The following is a 22,216-nucleotide window of genomic DNA, read 5'->3' as shown; positions in this document are numbered from 1 at the left end:
CTCAAATGGCGAAGGCATAGAGCCTTCAGCAGAAAACCTACTGCGGGCTAATAGTTCGATCTCTGCAAAGCTTTTTGCTCAGGCATCGGTTATTGCATTGAGTGCCAATCATCTCAGGGCAATTCATAATGTATGCACCTGCTTGAAGGGAAAACGTATTTTCTTGTATCTCACGAGGGCTTAAATCTTCTGAGAAGCGAAGCTGCTGGATTCTCCCTGCTGCGTTCGCACTGGATAAACTCCCAATGGAAGAACGATCTGAAAATAGATTTCGCTCCCTGGGAAAGCAAAAAACACAATGCGGTGAAGCCTTGGCTACATCTATCAACCAGCTGGTAATAAGAATCTATTTACTTTTGAATTAAGAACATCAATGCTCTATATATTCTTGAGCAGCGTGCTGAAACTCATAAGCCAGGAATAACAGCTCAAGTGTGTTACAGAAATGGGATAAATAAAACTTTTGGCAGGTATTTTTAGGCCATTAGATAGCACTCGAAGCAATATGTGAATAATTATTGGTTGTTAACAGGGGTGCCAACTTGAATAAACTATTGGGGGGAGGTCCCCTGTCTAAATGATCACATGACACAGTACACACATACCAATTGAATGGCAATACCCATCAACTATGGGGGGGCTCAAATATTTTATTGGGAGGAGCGACGGGACCTTAGCCCCTTGGAGTTGGCTCCTAAGGTTTCTATATTATAGAGAGTGTTTTTTTAAATAAAAAGAACCTTCAAGAACATAAGAAGAGTCCTGGTGGATTAGGCCAGAAACCCACATAGTAGTAGTAGTAGTAGTAGTAGTAGTAGTAGTAATAATAATAATAATAATAATAATAATAATAATAATAATTTATTTATACCCCGCCCATCTGGCTGGGTTTCCCCAGCTGCAGAATATTAAAATACAATAGTCTATTAAACAGTAAAAGCTTCCCTAAACAGGGCTGCCTTCAGATGTCTTCTAAAAGTCTGGTAGTTGTTTTGCTCTTTGACATCTGATGGGAGGATGTTCCACAGGGCAGGCGCCACTACCAAGAAGGCCCTCTGCCTGGTTCCCTGTAACCTCACTTCTCGCAGTGAGGGAACCGCCAGAAGGCCCTCGGCGCTGGACCTCAGTGTATGGGCAGAACAATGGGGGTGGAAACACTCCTTCGGGTATACTGGACCGAGGTTCAGCATCCTGACATCTGCAAGCAGGACCTAAATGCTTTTCAAATATTACCTCCTCCTCCTTATCATTATTATTATTATTATTAAAGCAAAAGAAAGAGAAAAACGTGAACTTGCAATTCTCAAAAAGCTAATCTCCAGGTTTACATGGAAGATGTGGTTAGAGGATTAAGGTTAAAGGATCTCTATTTGCATGTTCAACATATCGGAAGGGAATCGTTGCAAGTTTACTTCTGTGTAAGTTCTGCAGTGAGAAGTTCACACACGGTGGATTTTATCACCGTGCTTCAAAAAAGCTGCTGCCGCCAATCCATTGTTTATCCAGCAACCGCTACACATTTTGAAAGTCACATCTTGCGTTCTTATGACTTTGCACTCAGGGAAATCTTCCAATAGAGCCATATTACTAGAAACCAAAGCCTTGCCTTGGTGGGTATCAATTTCCATATACATTTGAGCAGGGAGTCCTGCTCTGGCAATAAATGTTATATTTAAAAATATAACTGCAGTTGAGGTGGAAATACGAAGCACTTTTTTTCTTTTTCTTTTTGCCTATGGGCAGCCTCATTCCCGATGACCTCAGAAACCTACCCTTGTAAAATATGCAGAAGTTGCTTGATGCCGCCCCAAATACGAATTTCCACACTGGTATCAGGATCTTCGCAAACCTGGACTAGAATCCAGACTACACTCCACAGAAGCTTTAAGTGATCTGAGTGGAGCAAACTGAGAAGGATGGGGACACCTTCGTACAACTTGACTTGCTCTTTGACATGAGATTCTACACAGAGAAGGCGGAGCAACTCGGCTGTCAGCCTGCAGGGAAACCAAGAAATCATCATCATCCAAACAGTTAAAACTCAAGTCTGCCTGTTAAATTATCCAAATACAATGGTACCTCGGGTTACAGGTGCTTCAGGTTACAGACTCTGCTAACCTAGAAATAGTACCTCGGGTTAAGAACTTTGCTTCAGGATGAGAACAGAAATCGTGCTCCGGCAGCGCATTGGCAGCGGGAGGCCCCATTAGCTAAAGTGGTAGGTACCTCAGGTTAAGAAAAGTTTCAGGTTAAGACCGGACCTCCAGAATGAATTAAGTTCTTAACCTGAGGTACCACTGTAATTGAATAGCCCTGCATTTATACACTGAGACACAATAAAGTTACAAAAAGTGCTCCCTAGGTTGCTATAAACAATATCCTAAAATTAAACCTACATGCTGTATCATCAGTCACACATGGACTGGTTAAGTCCAGTCAAAGGTGACTATGGGGTGCGGCGCTCATCTCGCTTTCAGGCTGAGGGAGCCGGCGTTTGTCCGCAGACAGCTTTCTAGGTCATGTGGCCAGCTTGACTAAACCGGTTCTGGCACAACAGAACACCATGACAGAAACCAGAGCACACAGAAATGCTGCGCACGGCTATGGCTCCCCCAAGAGCCGCGCTCCCTTTAAAGAGCGTGCGGAGTGTGTGTGCGGCTCTTTCAAGGGAGCGCTGAGCAGAGCCTCCCGCCTGCATTTGCTCCATAAGATGCACACACATTTCCCCTTCCTTTTTAGGAGCAAAAAATATGGTATTGTGTAGTGTGCGAGAGCAGGGAGATTGGGTTAGCAATGCCCAAATTTACCTTGTCCAAAATAATTCAGCCCTTAAAAAGGGTTAGCCATACCTGGTCGTAGTGTATTAAATCTTAGGGTGCTTTTACATGCAAGGTGCAACTGATCTTTCTCTCATGCTATTTCTGGGACCCTTTATTAATTGTTCATTTGGGGGGGGGGGCAGGAGGCATTTGTAATACAAATGAGCTTTCTAAGCCGACCAAAGTGAGCTTGAGCGAGATATGGGAATTCACCCAAAGAATGCAAAAGCCTGGGATCATTAAGCATGGAGAAACATGCACTGGCCTTGTAAGCACAAATTCCAATCAACCTTTGCATTGCTTCAGTTTCAGAATTACTAACCCTCTCTACCGAGAAAACTGTCTTCCTAAAAAATGCCATATTTGGAAATCTCATATTTTCTGCTTTACAAGTAGAAAGCATGTGGTTGGAGAAACAGAATGGTTAGCATAAGCTAAGTGACTGGAAACCCTGAACAGAAAAAGATGGGCTGAAATTAATTCAGCATCCTACCTTTTAGAAAGCAAGTCATATTCATGCAATATCACCAGCAAATTCTCCACAACATTGAGCTCGCTTATTTTCTCTCGGCATCCGGGACTAAAATGGAAAATGAGGAACGTGTTATTTTTTCCATTTGCAGTGTGGTAGTATATCATTCATGGCATTTCTATGAATGGACAATTCCTGCAGTATGAGAATTAAACCTATGTATAGAATTTGAACCTTGCCATCATTTAAACGAATGCAAGTCTCAGTTATAAACATAAAAACATAAAACTAATGAATAAGAATAAGAATAAGAATCTGCATGCAATCAACCCTCAAAATCTAGCCCAAAGAAAATAAGTCTCACACTGTTCCCCAAGATGGCAGGGTTGGCATTTGGAAAAGAAATATGTTATATAATTCTTGTCTAGCTACTCTAGTCATGGTCCTGCCATTCAAACCCAGTGCATCTAGTGGTATTGTTAAAAGTGGGCTCTCAGCCACTCCTAGGGCTCAGGTTGTAAAATGTTAACACCTCCAACCATGAATGGTGCTCCAAGGGTAAAAGAAATCCAATACACATTCCGGAGAATTGAGATAATGGCGCCCCTTTTATTACATCAGCATCCAATCCCAGGTAATTGTAACAACCAATTACTGCTGCTGGAAAGACTTTGCATTCCACTGCAATCTAGCTCCAACTTCTATAGACGGTTTGCATTCTCTCCTTTACACCCATGATCTACAAAACTGACAATCAAGAATCACACAATAAGAAATGTGTGATCTGAAGCAGCATACATAGTTTACAGAATGGAAAGCAAAAGTGTAAGCATAGCCAATATTAGGAGGAGGGGAAACTCAGCCCAGGGTCCATATACAGTCCCTCCAGACCAGGGGTCAGCAAGGTTTCTCTCGCCTGGGCTGGTTCACTCCTGTGGAGATCCCTCGGTCAGCTGGATTGTGCACACACCCACAATTTCTGGAGTCTGTGCAGATGTGATTTCTGGCATCTGCGACTGTGCAGATGTGATTTTCATCCTCTGCGCATGCGCAGACACAATTTCCGACACTGTGGAAGTGAGTCCCCACACCGCGCCGGTTTAGCGCAGCATGCGGGGAGTCACCAAGCGGGCAGCTCGGTTCAGGGGCAGCTCCTGGACCGGTTAAACGACCCGGGTCGGCCGCTTGTGGCCCGTGGGCCTTAGGTTGCCAACCCCTGCTCCAGACCTCTCTGTTCAGCCCTCAGGACAATGCCCAGGGCACAGATACTTAGACAGTGCCGTATTTATGTATAAGATAAACAAGCTATAGCTGAGGGCCCAGCTCTCTTTAGGGCCACACAAAAAATTAAAGGGGGGAAAAACTGGATGTACATTTCCAAAATATAAGATAAAAAAACAAATAAAACCTACATACAGCAACAGAGTTTTGTTGTATGTAAGTAATGGGCCCCGCCTGCTAGCCTGCTCCCTAAAATATTACTGGTTTGCTCATTTCTATATATAGGGTGCCTACATTCTGCATGGACTGACTGCATGGCAACATGTGCAAATGGCTTTAGATACCTACTAGGTCCATAAATTACCATATAGCATATATTCAACACAAAAAACAGCGACAATTTGTTGTTGACAAAGGACAGCTGGACATATAAAGGGCCCCATTACCTTCAGTAGCTTAGGGCCTCATCAAACATAAATCTGGCCCTGCACCCAGATCATTCCCCTCTCAGGCCTTGCTCTGCCTTCTGTGCTAGCAATTTTATCAAAGTTGAATACATCCTTGAACTGTGATAAATCTCTTTTGCTTGCATGGATAATGAGTAGCGGGTGCCTGGCCATCCCCACTTGGCCCACACCCACTACTGATACGTAGTCCCTAGAAAGTTGTCCATGATAGAATGTGGTCTTCAGGCTTAAAAAAAGTCCCCCACATCTGACCTATAACTTAATGTTTGCAAGATAAGGGGAATAAAGCTTGACTGCCAATATTTTGCTCTTGTTGAACTTGAATGATCCATTCCCCCCACCCCCACCCCAAAAGAAAAAAAGCTGAGGTAAAATGCAAGGGACAAAGCCAAGCACACTAGACTGAAGCTTACCTTTCTGCCAAGCTGGTGAGGGCAAGCAATGCACCTAGCAGGACGTTGTTTTCTCTAGCTCCAAGTAAGTTGATCAGAGTCTGCAAAAATAATGGTTAGACAATTATAAGACAGGCAAAATGCCTGTTTAGCCATAATAGCAAACAGTACTTTAAAGAAAGGGGGGGGAGAGATGCAGTTTACTTATCACATTTTTTAGATTGTAAGCCTGAGGGGCTCTTGATTTGAATATAATAATAATAATAATAATTTATTATTTATACCCCGCCCATCTGGCTGGGTTTCCCCAGCCACTCTGGGCGGCTTCCAAAAGAATATTAAAATACTGTGATACATCAAACATTAAAAGTTTCCCTAAACAGGGCTGCCTTCAGATGTCTTCTAAAAGTCTGGTAGTTGTTGTTCTCTTTGACATCTGGTGGGAGGGTGTTCCACAGGGCGGGCGCCACTACCGAGAAGGCCCTCTGCCTGGTTCCCTGTAGCTTGGCTTCTCGCAGGGAGGGAACCGCCAGAAGGCCCTCGGTGCTGGACCTCAGTGTCCGGGTAGAACGATGGTATACTGCAGCAGAGAAAGCTGCTCTGGGCACTGGTGGAGGAAGAGGGGTGCATTGGGAGCGCACGGCCCCCGGCAGCGCGATCCCAGTAGGGTGCCATTGCAGTTGCTCCCCCGCACACACTGGGCGCCACACCCCCAGGATGTGCGCCATGCCCCTGGGGGCGGAGCGCCAGCCCCGTCCCCTCCTGCTCTCCGCAACTGGCTCTGGGAGGCTTTTTTGGCCAAAGAGCAGGGCCAAAATCCTTTACGTAAATAAATAATAAACAACTTTTTGTTATCTCTGTCTATCAGGAAGAAGTTCTGATCTCTTCCCAGTGTGCCAACAAAAGTAAAATGTCAACTTGATTTGGGTTTACATTTGTAAATGCCAAGGTTGGTTGTCTGGTGATTTAGGAGCCAGAGTCTAGGGGCAGAAAAGGGATGGATAGGAGCCAACAATTTGAATCTGCATTCTGATAAGGCGCTCTCTTGGTCAACCAGCCACCGTTGACAATTTAAAATTGCATAGCAACAATCAGAAGGGATTTTGTGCCATTTTAAGGACACAAAATAGCCATTAGAAACCCTGATTACGTAGAAGTGATTATCCACTTACTTTATGTGCTCCACTGGCTGTTACCCATTCTCTTTGATCTTTGACAGCCGAAAGTTTTTGAAAAATATCTGCAAAGAGAATTAAACAGAAAAGTTTTATCATGGGGTGGGGAGGCAGAGCAGGTGGAAGAGGGCAGCTTCTAAAAAGCAACTTTCCTTCAAAGGTTAATAGATTCTGCGAGATGATTGAAAAATTGCACAGCAAAATAAGTGGAGATGCCTTGAAATTAAAGAATTGCAATCGTATCAGAACAAGAACCAGTTTTTAGATCTGTTTATTCGTTGTTACTTCCTGTTTGACTGCAACAGCTTAGCACTACATTTTTAGAACATTTTGACAAGCATTTATTTCATATACACATTCTCACTTCAACCTAGAAGAAATATAATCAGAAGAGAAGAGATATAACCGCAGGAGATATATAATTGATGTATAACTAGCACTTACATGTCATGTTGACCAATTTGTCTATATTATGATGCTCTTCTCCATAGCAAAGGTAGTCATTTGCTACTGTTTCCATATACTGTTGGTGGGGAAAAAAACATTGTAAAATTGTTAGTGGAAAGTTACATGGATCTAAATTAAAAAGCAAAGTGCATCCATGAGACCAGCAGATGGCAAACTTGTACCACTATTCACTGCAGACAGTTATCACAAAAAATAAATACACTATTCTGGAAATAGAACAAAGTTACTACAAGAGGGCTTTTTCATGCAAGAAGCTGTAGGTTCCAGCTATGGTTTCTTGGACATATGTTTGTTAACTGGTAAAGGGCTACAGCTTGGTGGCTGGGCACACGCTCCACATGGAAAATGTCCTAGGTTTCATTCCTGACACTCTCAGGTATGACTGGGAAAATACACTTCTGGGCAGCATTGGAGAGTTGCTGCTCTCAGTGTAGGCCAAGGGTGGGGTATCTGTAGTCCTCAAAAAGCTGCTGGACTCTTACTCCCATTAACCACAGTTAGTATGGCCAGTGGACAGTCCAGCAACATCCCTGCATATAGAAAACATGTCAAGACACCTCTTTTGAATTTGGTCTATACATTTTTTTAAAAAAACCAACCTGAGTTGCTATCTGTTTGTTTGTTTTTTAAAGTAGTGCTTTGTGGGAGTTTTTCAGATGTTGCTTTTATAATTTTCTCCTTTTTGTGTGTGTGTAATAATTTTTATTAGTTTTCAGTTACAATAACCCCAAAAAAGCCTCCTTGTCACAATACCAAATTATTATACAATTAATAATGCCAATTGTTCAGATGCCAAATTATATTATATTATATTATATTATATTATATTATATTATATTATATTATATTGTATTGTATCGTATTATATTATATTATATTATTGGGCTAGAAGTGATGATTTGATAATTTACTTTAACTCTGCAGTCCAAAAACTTATAAATTCCAATTACACACCAGTCAGAATAACAAACTCATACCGCAGCTGCAATTTTAACGACTTCCATTCGCATTAACAAATCAAATAATGTTTTTATTATTTTTGACCTGTGGTAAACTGCCTTGGTGATTTACAGAAAGGAGCACACTCGCTCTCACTCTCTCGCTCGCTGTGTGTGTGTGTGTGTGTGTGTGTGTGTGTGTGTGTGTGTAAAATACCTGCAGAGCCACAGATTCCCTGCTACTGTTGTGGACAATATTTAACCTGATGGGCCAAAAGCCTGACTCAATATAAGGAAACCACCATGAACATGCAGGCTGGGGGTGGCTCCCAAATTCTTCTACGTCAGCCAGCATCACCCCCAAAGCTATGCAACCTATTATGGTCCATAAAGAAAAAGCTCCTGCTAGAAGCTACTTCATGTGGCTTTGCCAAGGCATAAGCACATGGTAGCAGCAGTAGTCACTGCCCCAATTCTGAGGAATTAATCCCACTCCTGGTATGATCGGTAGCTTCCTCTCAGCCTACGTACATTAAAACTGCATGTAGCTGTATTGTTCCATTAGAAGAAGTCCAAAAATAATCGTAGGTAATGCTTTCTTTCAATGGGACCAACCAAAACGTCACGAAAGTAGTGAGCAAGCTTTCGTATTCAACAGAACTCTTCTTCAGGCTGGGTGTGGGATGTGATGCATAAATAAAAGGGCAAAGGGATCTCATTCGCTCAAAACTTGCTCGCTATTTCTGACTGGTCCTGGTAAAGATAGTATCCTGAGGTTTCTTATGTACATTGTGCTGTTATTAATGTGGGAATAGAGAGGGAGGGAGAGAGAGAGATGTCCATTTTAAAAAGGCATTTATTTAGCGAAACCCACAAACACCACTGTGCTGACCGGACCCTACTCAAAATGAAATACTTCATTAGTTGTGTGCACTTTCTCATTCTGGCCAGAAGAAGTCCAATTTGACAAGCCAGATGGCCCCGCTGAGCAGATTATAATTCTGATCTCTCACCGAGGCATACGCCCTTTTCACGGAAGCCAGCCAATTCAGAGTCTAATCAAATTACACAGGACGGTCACTTCTGCAATTCAGTCAAGCTGCAACTAACATTGCCTTATGGTCCCTTGGAAATGGAAAACATCGCATGTGTTTAGTGTTTACAGTTTCACCTTCCAAGAGGGAAGGCCGTTTTGCAATGACTTCCGTCCTTGCCTTTGGCAAACTTAACTGGCAACAAAAAACTGTGAAAGGCAGAGATGATTACCTGTGCTAAGGCGTCGATCCCTCCCAGGTTGTGGAGTGCTTCCTATACAAGAGGGGAGGAAGAGGCAAAGCAAGTACAGTATGTCAAACTTCCGGAAGATTCCTAGCAGCCTGCTCCCAACCAACTACCAATGTTAAATTCAAAGTCCCCTGGATTCAGCATGGCAGATGGTATGCTTAGGATTGCAGTGCCTCAGTAAGTCAACTAGCAGGTAAAAAAGGTAAAGGTAAAGGACCCCTGGACGGCTAAGTCCAGTCAAAGGTGACTCTGGGGTTGCAGCGCTCATCTCGCTTTCAGGCCGTTTGTCCACAGACAGCTTTCCAGATCATGTGGCCAGCATGAATAAACCACTTCTGGTGCAATGGGACACCGTGACAGAAACCAGAGCGCACGGAAAAACTGTTTACCTTCCCGCCACAGCGGTACCTATTTACCTTCTTGCACTGGCGTGCTTTTGAATTGCTAGGTAGGCAGGAGCTGGGACAGAGCAACAGGAGTTCACTTCATCACGGGGATTCAAACCAGCAACCTTCTGATCGGCAAGCCCAAGAGGCTCAGTGGTTTAGGCCACAGCACCACCCGCGTCCCAACTAGCAGCTCAAAGCCAGACATGCAAGTTTATAAAGGGCCCCTTCAGACCCCCTTTTTGTTGCTCATTCTTGATGATGTGTGATCTTTGTATCGGGAGAATTATACGCAATTCCACTTTCAATACTGTTTGCACCTGAAAAGGTTTTGGGGCAGACAGACCACTTCCTCTCCAATCAGTGCATGTCCTGTCACTTCCTGCTGATATTCTGCAACATTTTAGGCCGCAAATGTTGCGGTTTATTTTCTGTTCTGCTTTTGTTGCAAGAGTGCCCCCTCTAGATGGCGATAATGCAATAATACTGGGGGAGCACCGCGGAACAGCTAAAAAGGTGGAATGATTTGTGGACAGTCCAGTACAAATCCATCATTAATGCACTATAACTGCACGTTGCAGGATACACCCACACAAAACCCAGTCTGGAGGGGCTCTAAGATAGGGGGTTGCTATCTATATTTGGCAAATGTTGTTTGCAAAGTTGCTAGTACAGCATCAGCTGACCAAGCCTACTAAATGAATGCTGCACTAATATCTAAGCAGCCACTTTTAGCATCATGTTCCTATTTTATGTTTCAAGGAGGTGACCATGGGCAAACTAACCTGATAGCACTGGTCTCTCATTAATAATCTTATGCAAATTAAAACTCTCAGAAAGTGGATAGATGATGCTCGGTTAGCCCACTCCCTGCAACAAACAGGTAAAAAGAATGCATTAATAAGTTGGTCCAATTAAGCTACGTCAGCAAGCAAACACAAGATTGAAAATCTAAATAAAGGTTCTATATTCAGCCAATTGGCAGACAAGACATTGCATCTTTATGGAGTGCACAATTAGTCATCTGAACCTCAACTATTTCAGTTTGAATCTAGCACACCTAATTTGTTTCCGATGCTAATCTTTAGACTACAGTGCAGCTCCAATAATTTCAACAGAGGGTGTGTATTTCAGTGCCTTCCCAGTTTCAACGTCAACACTTTGAAATTACGAGCCAAGGTAAGCTGAAAGTAAAAGCAGACTGTATACAAACTTGACACTTGTATTTGTATATATATTTTTAATTCAGATTATTTTCCAGTAATACCAGATGAACTAATAAACTATCATTTTCTATAGATGAATATCAATATGGATGAATGGATACACATCTAAACACATACAATTTGTGTATATATCCAGCTCTCTCTCTCACCGCCTTCCCCCCCTGGCTGAAACAGTTATGGTTGATTAGCACAGCAGGTCCATTCCATGCTGGGAATAAAGCCAAGGGCTAAAAATAATATGATAAAAATAAAGGCTGTGCTGCAATGGATGCACGTAGACTCCCAAGAACTGGGTTATTTAGAGGAATCTCTGCGGACCAAAAAAATCACCATGTCCAGCGGATCTTTTCCACATTCCCATCAGTTGCCTCTTGGCCAATAACAGGGCTCCAGATTGATTTCTGACACTCAGAGAAAATTGCTGATTTAAAATCAGTTAATGATAAAACAGTTAGGGAAAAAAGCCATAGTCCAGCGTCAGAGCATCTCTTTTGCATGTGGAAGGTATAAGGTCTGAAATTGTGGAGACGCACCGCCAATCAGTGTAGACCAGGTGTGGGGATCCTTTGGTCTTTCAGAGTTTGATGAATCACAACACCCGCAAAACAACAACAAACCAACCTATGGTCACGTAAAGCATACTCAATAAACACACGAGACGTAACCGGCTGTGTTCTTAGATAAATAAGGTATATTATTCATAGTATCAAATTATAAATTTGGTCACGTAAAGCATATTCAATAAACACACAAGACGTAACCGGCCATGTTGTTAGATAAATAAGGTATACTATTCATAGTATCAAATTATAAATTTCAACGGAAGTAACTCATAAAGTGGATCAGATCATTCTTTAGTCAGTTCATGAATAAGGCCCATCCGTGTAATGGTGTCCATTCCATCTGTCTGTTCGTAAAGTCCAAAAAATCCACATGTAAGGTTGTTACAGTTCCACAGAATCCTTAATAGTAGCTGCTATTATGCCACAAGATCCACTGTCCTGTAATATCACATATGAGCTTTAAGTACCGATGAAGACCAGGACAGCGAAACAAGACCAATATTCTGAAAATCCTTGTCTGTGTAAGGATTTTGTGGAACTGTAACAACCTTTCATGTGGATTTTTTGAGTTACTTCCGTTGAAATTTATAATTTGATACTATGAATAGTATACCTTATTTATCTACGAACACAGCCGGTTACGTCTCGTGTGTTTATTGAATCACAACGCCCATCATTCCTGGCCACTGGCCATGCTTGCTTGGACAGATAGGTTGCTGAACTACAACTCCCATGTACAAATTGGGCTACTGCATCTCCAGAGGAAATTGTACTCCATCTCCAAGGTAAACTGTACAAATGGAAAACGTCCAGAAAGAGGTGAACAAAAATGGTTGAGGAACTGGGGCACCCTTCCTCCTTGAGATAAAATGTTGAAATGTTCTGGGGAGCTAACTTTGGAGGGAGGCTGTGATGGAGTCTCATAAAGTTACACAAGCTGTGACGGAAACAGGGTGTTTTTCTCACATAACTCAAAATCACCAGCAAAAGTGATTGGCAACAAATTCAGGGCAGACCAAAGAGGACTTCCTTGCACAATTACTTATGGAATTTGCAGGCACTTGCTAGGGTTATGCTGCCCTCGCTCCCCAACACACACACTTAGAGAACTTGAAAAACAGATTAGATCACATGGGAGACTGGTCTGATTTGCAGCCACTAGCCATAACAGCTAAATGGCCAGTTTACCTCTGAACGCCAGTTGCCCGTAGGCTTCAGTGCTGCAAAACTACTGCTTTCCTAACATGCTTCCCACTATAGGAGACAGGATTCTGAACTAGACAGACCTTCTGATCCAGCAGGGCTCTTATTGTGATATGATGTTCAGGATCTGACCCAGAATACCAAATATGGTACATGACTTACTGAAGCTGTGCCAAAGATACAGGAGGGGGCAGCGGCTAGCCAAGTTTTCTGCCCTGGCTGAAGCCTCCAGAGGGGCACCATTGAGGCTCCCAGCCTGAACGCAAATGCACATACGGAGTGTGTGCCAAACTGGGTCTCTGCCCTGGTTATTAAGCCTAGTTTCGCAGCTGATAGAAGCAGTGTGAGACCTCAGGCCTGAATGTGGCCCTCCAAGTCTCTCTATCAGGCCCTCTGACATCTTGCCAGGCCCTTTCCCCAGCCATACTCAGTCTTGGCCCTGCTTTGAAAACTACCTGAGTGTTTTGACTGGGTGGAATGAACTTCGGTAATGCCTCTTGCTTCCCTGAGTTTGGGGGGCGGGGTGTAGAAAGACAGAGAAACCAGCGTACTGACAAAGGTAAAATTTGCATTAATTGCTCTGTCCACTTTTGCCTCTGGTGTTACCACTGCTGCCATGTGGCCCTCAACAGGTGGCTCCAAAATAAATGCGGCCCTTGGCTTTAAAAAAGGCTCCCCAGCCCTGACCTACTGTGTCATGTTTGTAATGGCAGACCTTTAAAAAAATAAAAAACCCTCACGCCTAAAATATACTCAGAATCGAGTAGTAATTTCATGCTATTTCAACTCATAGGAACAGTGATTGAATTCCCACCCCCCTACCCTCAGGCTTTATGTACATTATTTACACAATGAGTACCATCTGACTGGTTGATTATGTTTCGCTCCTGGAGCCTGATTGGGCTGCTGCTGCAGGCCAATCAGGTTGTTGCATTCTAGGATCCTACCTGCCTGTTGTTTTAGGATCCAAGCTTAGTACATAACAACACCTCACCCAGGGTTACTTATTTACATAAAAAAGTGTCCTTTAATTCAAATTCAACAGGCAGCATTCATTCAAAGAGCTGATGAGACTCATGTAAATACTTCAGGCAAGCACAGCAGAACTGGGGCTTTCCCCTTCAGCCTGATTCCCCCTTCCTGCCACTCCCTCAAAATGCCACACCACAGATTGCTTCTGAACACCATCCAGGTTTAATAAGCTTTGTGGTCCCACAGGGAAAAGTTGCCATTTAATGAAGCTTAAAGCCACTTTCGTTTGCAGAACTGCTTTCACAATTATTTGAATCCTGACGTTGTATAAGATAGTTGTATCCAGCTAAGCCATTCTCAAAAAAAAACCCTTGAAATCAATGCACCTAAGTTATTGATTTCAATGGGTTTACTCGGAGTTACAGGCAAACCAATGAAATCAGTCTTAAGGAAGTATAAATGTAAGGTTTAATGCATTTGTATTCAATTCAAGATTTTTTAAAACAATTAAAGCTACATCATTTCTGTAACCTGTTCAGTATGAATCTGTAGGAAAAATACTGTGTATCTCAGACTGACACAGGGCTAGTCACACACTAGGGAAGCATGTCTTAGAGTTGTTTTGTATACTGTAGTTAGTGATAAAAGTTCTTCACACCTTAAATTTCAAGGGCATTTCTTTGAAGCAGAACACATTGGCTTTCACAAGACAGCGTTTTTGATGCGTAAGTTAAGTTGAGTTAAAAAAAAGGAAATCTCTGAAGATTTCTCTGGAGTAGAAGTTCAAAGATTTGTCTCTGGGGCCCGTTTCAGTTTCAAAAACAAAGTGCTTGCATTTTCCTCAAATATATTTTAAATGAAGCATACACAGATGTTTATCTTATCCTCAATCTGGTGGCAGGAAAAGGAAACAAGAAATGCCAGGTCACCTGGAGGAATATTGAAAGAACCTTAATGGGTGGGCCCATGGAGCAAAATATTTCCTCCAGAATAATCAATAGCAGGGTGAGAATATGGCTATCCACATGCTACCCAGCCAGATTCAAAGTTCTGCTGTTAATTCTCAAAGTTCTAAACAGTATCTTGAGGACCTTTCCTGATGCCCCACCTTGATCACTAAGATCTACTGATGAAGCATCCTTGGTGGTCCCCACTGCTGCTGAGAGTCAGCTGGTCTTCAGCAGGGTCTAAGCCTTTCGCGTAGAAGGCCATGATGAACTCATTGCCAATAGAAGTCCAGGGGGAGTCATCCCTGCTTTCTTTTAGACCTCTTTGACAAACTGCACTGTTCAGGCAATCTTCTGCAAGCTTTATATTTTTGGCTGATATGCTGTTGATATTTTTACCGAGCTCATGGTTGTGCTGTTAGGTTTTTGCGTTGCACACCACCTTGTTCTATTTTTCTATGGAAGCATGGTTTAGAACTATTTCAATGAATACATTAAATAAAAACATTACTCCAACTTCAAAACCAGAGCAATGCAGGCAGGCAGGCAGGTTGAAGGAGAGACAGGCCAAGACTGTTCTCTGGATCCAGTTAATATGCATATACAAATCAGGCGAAGGAGACCAGGACAATCAGGCAAGAGTTCAGCTACTGATGTGTAGGGCTGCCATATGTCTGAGTTTTCCTGGACACATCTGGGAATCAGGCTCCCCCAATGGATTTTGCTGAAGCGGCAAAATATCCAGGAAAACCCGGACGCATAGCAAAGTAGGGCAATCCTAAAAATGCTTTTAAATTCCCCAAACAGCCCAAAAACATATCCTATTTTTCGCTCTATAAGATGCACCAGACCGTAAGACGCACCTAGTTTTTGTAGGAGGAAAACAAGAAAAAAAATATTCTGAATCTCAGAAGCCAGAACAGGAAGAGGGATCACTGAGTAGCGAAAACAGCGATCCCTCTTGCTGTTCTGGCTTCTGGGATAGCTGCGCAGCCTGCATTCGCTCCATAAGACGCACACACATTTCCCCTTACTTTTTAGGAGGGAAAAAATGAGTCTTATAGAGCAAAAAATATGGTGTTTTGGGGGGAGATGTTCCCAAAAAGCTCAACAATTTCTCCTCCCCCTCCCCCCCAAAAAGATGAACAACTTTGTCCAGATTTTCACTTTTGGGAATGTGACAACCCTACTGATGTATCTTCACATAAGACCACCTTCCCTTTCTTGTACCATAGACACTGATCTGGGTATAGTGCCAAGAGTTCTAAGCAACAACAGCTACATATTATTAAACAGGACAAGTAGTTTCCTTGCAAATCTTTTTATGTTACTGGCATCACAGAGCTATTAATACAGCAGCTCGGTCAACATCATCCATGTCCTCTTGGGCAACCATGCTCAAGATACCACCCTCAAAATGATACAGGGATATCAATAAAATATGCAATGTGACATAAGAAAATAACAGAAGATGTCATAAAATAACTGTCATGTGTTACAGTTTCCCTGCACTGAATAACCAGCTGGTAAAAATTTTTTATTGTTAACTATACTGTCCTCTTTCAGAAAACAAATATCTGATTATTAAAATACTTAGCAGTTTGCCACACGGTTGCAGTCAAACAATGAAATGCACTGGTATGAAAATATCCACTCTCCATTACTGTAAAAATGAAGTCCTGCTGTTAACTATCTACAAACAGTAACAACTTACAGTGAAATCCTAACCATGTCCATTCAGAATTAAGTCCCACTGGATTCCATGGACTTATTTTCAGGTAAACAAGGTTAGGAGAGCAGCCCTAGGCAGCAACTATATACCCATCTGCCTGTGAGTAAATGAATTCAGTGGGACTTACTGCTGAATAGACAAGGTTAGAACCGTGCTGGCGATCTTACAGTTCTTGGCATTCAGATTTTAGTGAAAGCCATGTTAGAAGTATTTCAAAAGGCTACAACTTAGAAAGGTAGCAGAACTGCGTATCTAGCCCACCTTTTTCCTCCCAATTTTAGACCGATTGTAGAATTTCAAGATGCCACCTTTTCACTGGAACACCCCAAACTAATGCTATTTCTTTTAATGAAAGTCAATAAACTTCCAGTGTTAAGGTCAACTACCACCGGGGAAGTCTAATACTTTGAGAGAGTAGCAGTCCCTGTTCCAAAGGAAAACTCAACCACACAAAGAGGCGCTGGGTGCTTTGATACTTATTCCAAAGGTAAAGACATAGTTGATCTTTCTTACCTGCAAATCAGCCGGTTCTTTACCAAAGCTGTGAAGATATCTTGAAACAGCTTGTGCTGTGGATGTTGACTAAATTTCCTCTCATTCTTGTAATTCATACTAAGGGGAGAAAAAGGCAAATGGGTATTGCACAAGGCACAAATGCTTTTGCTCACAGTGATGAGATGCTAAGAGATGGTTGTCTGTGCAGGAAATGCATTTTTTACTACAGTGACTTAATGAAAATGACCACAAAGATTACTAGGTTACAATCCATGTACTCCAAACTGGATTCCTGCTCCTGCTTGGACTCACTGGTTAGCCCCCAGGGAAAATAATAGGGCAAGTCCCTGTCAGGAGCTTGTCCTACACTCGAGTAGGACCCTGGCAGAGACACATGCCCAACTGGCATGTTCCCTCCTAGTCGATCGTTCGGGAGCTTCAAAAGCTTTATTCTGCCCAAACATCACAGTGACCGATGCCAACAGACATCAGCACACTTAGGGATCCGCAGAGTCTTCGCAGTTTGCGTAACAGACCTCAGCAACTCAGCATTTTGGCTAACCTACTTTATTTACATAGAAATACACACAGAGCACTGCAACATGGCTCCCTCTCTCTCTAGCATCAGACAGCAACGAGAAAAAACAAAGGACAATAGTCCCACTTCACGGAACACAGTAGCACAAACATCCTGTCTCCGTCACTTCCAACTCTGTGGAGTTAAAACATATACCGTCATGTGAAAGACAACAATCCCATGACTGCAATCATGGAGCAGGAATTCTAACAGTCCCTACCTCTCCCCTGAATGTTACAACTGCCACTGCTGACTTAATTTATTATCTTAACTTGTATGCTGCTCTTTCATATAAATATGGCAAAGTGGTCCACAAGAACTCATTCCATTCATGCCTGGTGTCAATTATCCTAGGAGGGGAGCGTGCAAGGTTCAGCCAAGTTCATCTTGAAGAGACAAACCTGAAAGGACATCTTTCCCGGATGGCATACTAGCATTGTGCTGGTAGGGCCTGGGTTCCTGGATGGACTGCCCATCAGAAGAGGCTTCTGAAACTCCTATCTACAGTGTTACATGCAAAGCAGAAGTTCAGGGTGACCGCAAACATCCTAAATTGCCTCCTGTATGCAAGGCAACAATGAAGGCTGCCATCTTATCCCCCAATACCTGGGAATAACCCTATCCAATTCAATAGGACTTACATCTGAGCCACAGTTAAGACAGCCCTGTCAGATGTCAATAATACAGTATGTCTTAAAGTCACTTATGATTGAATTTATTTACTATTATCCCATGAGGTTCTAGATGTCAGTTTGCATTTCTTAGTGCAAAAAGTATTGATCTGATGTGTAGAGATCTTTCCTATTCTACTTAATTCAAGAAGCTTCTGGAAGCTTCTCTGTGTGAAAGAAACCAATGATGTTTGGGTTATACCTTCAGAGAAGCTAAGTACAGCTGGTTTGAACTGGTTCTCTTACCTCTTTCTGTCAAGGTTATGCTGACTATAAAAGTAAGGCCAGATGGAGCCTTGGTTTCACTTTCTCTTTCTTTCCCGTCTGGTGTTGTGTTCTGTATGCTTAGTGCTAAGGTTGAGTCTTGTTATAAGTTATTGTAAGTTTAAGTTAAGTCTGCTGCAACTGGATTTCTTATGGACAGCGCCGATCCTAAATGAATTGGATTTGTGACCATTATGCTCATTTGCCTTCAGTGGCAGTAAAGCTCTGCTGGATGAAATATAATCGCCTCTGGTCTATTTTCTGGGAATCCTGCAACGTGTTTAAGTTTTTACTCTGCTAACTATAGGTTGGAATCTGCTCTGGTTCAATATTGAGTAGAATTTCAATGACACTAGAGCACGCTCAATAGTAAAGATTATATATATATATATATATATATATATATATATAGCATAAAAGGATTTGAATTGGATCCAGATAAATACAATAAACATTCATTTTCGTTTCTGCACGGTACCTAAAGTGTTCGAGTTCAACAGCTTCAGTCGATTCTTGCCATTGACCTCTACATCTCTCTCCACAAGGGTTGCTGGAGTATTGCTCAGACTTGGTCATGCTATTATTAGAACTTTCAAAGTTAAGGGCTGGCAGCTGCAAATGCAAAGGAGATTTACCATAAGACAAATGATATAAAGTGTTTAGCTGGGTCAGAGGAAAATACGTGATTGTCACTGGGACCTCAGGCAATTTAACCTTTGAATTCAGACAACAAGGAGATAATTTTTAAAAATAATAATCCAATATATACAGAAGATTTCAAAGCACTCTAGGCTGTCTCTTCTCCATAACTGCACACAGATCTTGAAAAGATGCAGCTGGAGTACGCAAGGGGGAAAGGAATGAAAACATAGCAAGCATTCTCAAAATGGCAGTTGGGTGCACATGATGCAGAAAGTTCTGAACAGCAATGGCTGCTTAGCCTTGCTGAATGCTCTCTAAGAAGCAGGAAGCTTGCATCTATACTTTTCAGGGAAATTTAAAAAACCTGGACCAAAAACCGAGGAGAGATCTCTCCTCAAATAGCCTTCCTGGAATAGAAAGCACCTGCTCTGCAGAAGTAGACAGAGAACAAAGTGAGCTTATTAAGAGCAGGGAATGAGAGCACTGCCTCCTGAGAATAAGTTGTTTATGTATACAGAAGGGATGAAGAACCTGTGGCCCTCTAGATGTTACTAGGCTCCATCTCCCCTCAACCCCAGAAAGCACGGCCAATGGTGAGGGCTGAGAGGAATTGTTGATGGCAGCTCTCCATAATAGGGTACCAGAGAAAAAAGACTTATTTAAAGGGCACAGGCAGTTTCTTAAAGAAATACTTTTACTATTGGCATGACCTACCTCAACTCACAAATCCCATTTACACTATACATTTAAAACAGTATCATGCCCCCAGAATCCTGGGAAATGTAGTTCGTTAAAGGTGCTGAGAGGTATTAGGAACCGCTATTGCTCTCTCAGAGCTACAATTCCCAGAATTCCCTGGGAAGAAACAAAAGAAAACCCATATGCAATGGGTTCCTTCTTTTCAACTCCATCCATCCCTAAAAAGGATCCTCCCACCCTCATATTTAGGCAGAGCTTGAAAGCTACTGTTCAAAAATTAATTTTGAATATCTGAATATTAATTTTGAGTATTTCCAAAATCAAATTAATTTCAATAATAATGAATAAATTAATAATTACAGCCTGCCGTTACAAAATGGCTAATGAAAAATACCTGTTGTTTGCTTGACTGGACATTTAGTAGTGCCAGAAGCCTTTTAAGGTCTGAGTAATCCCTAGGAGAAAACATAAATTATATGCTTATTAACAACACATTACACTACCTTATTTCATCAGTAAGTAATCTAAATGAAATAATTTTGAAGTTTATATTTCTATGGCATTGTATCAAGCATTCCACAATATTGCCTCAGCGGTCTGCTCTACACACCCACAATTTGTGTAGTCTTCTTAACCACCAATTGTTTCTGTCAAAGTGAAAAGGTCTTGGTGACCAGAGTAACAGTCACCATGTACACAGAGCGATTCAGATTAAACTATTCTGTCTGGCAGCTGGTGCAGATTCCAGAGAGTCACTGCTGACATTTAGCGAAAAGCACAGTACCCTTGAAGTTTGGTATCAGTTGCCTTGTCTGTGGTCTTCACCTTCTTGTGTTGATCAGGCATTGTATAACATCAAGGCATCAGGATTAACACATCATGCCTCTGAAGAGAAAACAAATGTAAAAATGTTGTTTTTTCACTTGACAAGTGAAGGACAATACCAGTAGATGACCTGAGTAACTGGAGAAAGAGATGTCTACAGGAAAGAAAACAAAGAATACATAATAGGTCCAGGGATTAAATAAATCAAAAGAGAATACCCTTCAACATTTCTCCAATGAAAATAGGAACGTCCTATTCCATTAATATTATTAATACCCCACCCATCTGACTGGGTTGCCACCACCACTCTGGGCAGCTTCCAACATATATAATATCATAATAAAAGATTAAAATCATAATTAAACTATTCATGGCTGCCTTCAGATGACTTCTATGGCTCGGGTGTTGCATAACTCCATAACCTCCAACATTTCTCTAATGAAAATAGGGATGTCCTAAGGAAAAGCAGGACATTCCAGGATCAAATCAGAAACCAGGATGGCTTCTGTAAATCTGGGACTGTCCCTGGAAAATAGGGACACTTGGAAGGTATGAAAGAGCTGTTTTAGCTTCTCTTAAAAGCTCCTGCTTACGAAGTGGGATTCTTCACCTTCCTTGTTTTTAACCACAAATCTACATGCCATATCTCGAATCGCTTTTGAGATACTTCTCACTTTCAAATATGGTTTGTCACACAGCATGTGCACGTCAAGGGGAAAGGGGAACTGTTGTTCAAGAACTTAAAAGCAAAGCTGAGTGGAATGGAGCTTTCAGAGATCATGGTCAAAATATGCACAAAGTCTAATTTCTCTGGATTCCCATTTCGATGGCTGGGGGGTGGGGGAGCAGGAACTAAAAAGATGAGTGGCCTGCTAGCAACCACCTATTATTGATGACTGGTTTCCATATTGGTTTGTACATTCCAAAACGATAAAAAGTTCTCTTTAAAAAATAATAATTAAGGAAGTGCTGACACCTGATCCTCAAAAGCCTTGATAAATGTACTGACATATATAAGATACCATGGTGTGCAAATTTAAAAAGAAGTGCTTTTTTCTGGGGGTACTCAAAAGTACACAGTACTGGCACACACACACCCTCAAGAAAAAATGTTAGAAGTGTGACACTTACTGTAACAACTTCATGATGTGTACCAGTACCTTTTATTATAATTATAATGATGATGATGATAGTGTTCCAAAGCTAAATCTGAGAGAGAACAAACCACGCACTGCATATGTTCCAAAGCTAAATCTGACACCGAAAAGAGATCCTAGTGGCTCTCCCCGGCCTGCTCCCCGGGGTCTGCTGGGAATTCCCATCCAATCATAAATTATGGGATGGGAAACTCCACAAAACGCTGTTTCCTTCGTTCCTCCCAAGCATCCCCTTCCTCGCTCTACTCACTTCGCACAGGGAGGGGCGGCGCCTTGGATTCCCGATCTCTCTGCCCCTCCCCAGTTTGCAGATCCACCGCACCTCTCCGTTATTATTTTTTAGGATTATTCTTATTCTTATTACTATTTTTTAATCCGAGCTAAAAAAGACCAACCCCCCCGCCCCGCTGAGCGAGCCAACTGACAAACGTACCAGCCAATGAAAGCGCGCCTCCTTCTAAACGATCGATTCCTTCGACCAATGGCGAGCCGCTGCGAAGGCGGCGGCGCTCCAGGGGAGACGGGTAACGCCGCTGCTGCTGTTGCCATAGGAACGGGAGAAGCCGCTCGGGGCTCCCAGCCCCGCTCGCCGTAATGGAAAAAAACGACTCTCGCGCTGAA

General features: G+C 42.3%; 1 protein-coding gene across 4 annotated transcripts in view; it reads right to left on the bottom strand.

Annotated features, from left to right (window-relative positions):
- Positions 1-22,216, bottom strand: part of NEK10 (NIMA related kinase 10) — a 113,240-nt gene extending 91,024 nt beyond the window's left edge. For 2 of the 4 annotated variants that reach the window (XM_082193307.1, XM_082193309.1), the window contains exons 1-13: positions 21,846-22,008; positions 20,398-20,498; positions 20,008-20,068; positions 18,751-18,884; positions 16,779-16,877; positions 10,408-10,492; positions 9,219-9,260; positions 6,991-7,069; positions 6,544-6,611; positions 5,393-5,472; positions 3,313-3,399; positions 1,773-1,997; positions 139-278 (exon numbers count right to left, since the gene is read on the bottom strand). In XM_082193307.1, coding sequence (XP_082049433.1) covers positions 139-278; positions 1,773-1,997; positions 3,313-3,399; positions 5,393-5,472; positions 6,544-6,611; positions 6,991-7,069; positions 9,219-9,260; positions 10,408-10,492; positions 16,779-16,877; positions 18,751-18,884; positions 20,008-20,068; positions 20,398-20,459 — 1,162 coding nt within the window. In that variant the 5' untranslated portion in view covers positions 20,460-20,498; positions 21,846-22,008. Of the gene's footprint in view, positions 1-138; positions 279-1,772; positions 1,998-3,312; positions 3,400-5,392; positions 5,473-6,543; positions 6,612-6,990; positions 7,070-9,218; positions 9,261-10,407; positions 10,493-16,778; positions 16,878-18,750; positions 18,885-20,007; positions 20,069-20,397; positions 20,499-21,845; positions 22,009-22,028 lie in introns of those variants that run through there. The other 2 variants (XM_082193308.1, XM_082193310.1) reach the window with 2 other exon arrangements.

This window comes from Podarcis vaucheri (genome assembly GCF_965113315.1).
Source record: "Podarcis vaucheri genome assembly, chromosome: 12".
In the NCBI taxonomy this organism is placed as follows: Eukaryota; Metazoa; Chordata; class Lepidosauria; order Squamata; family Lacertidae; genus Podarcis; species Podarcis vaucheri.
This window is presented reverse-complemented; position numbering and strand designations above follow the sequence as displayed.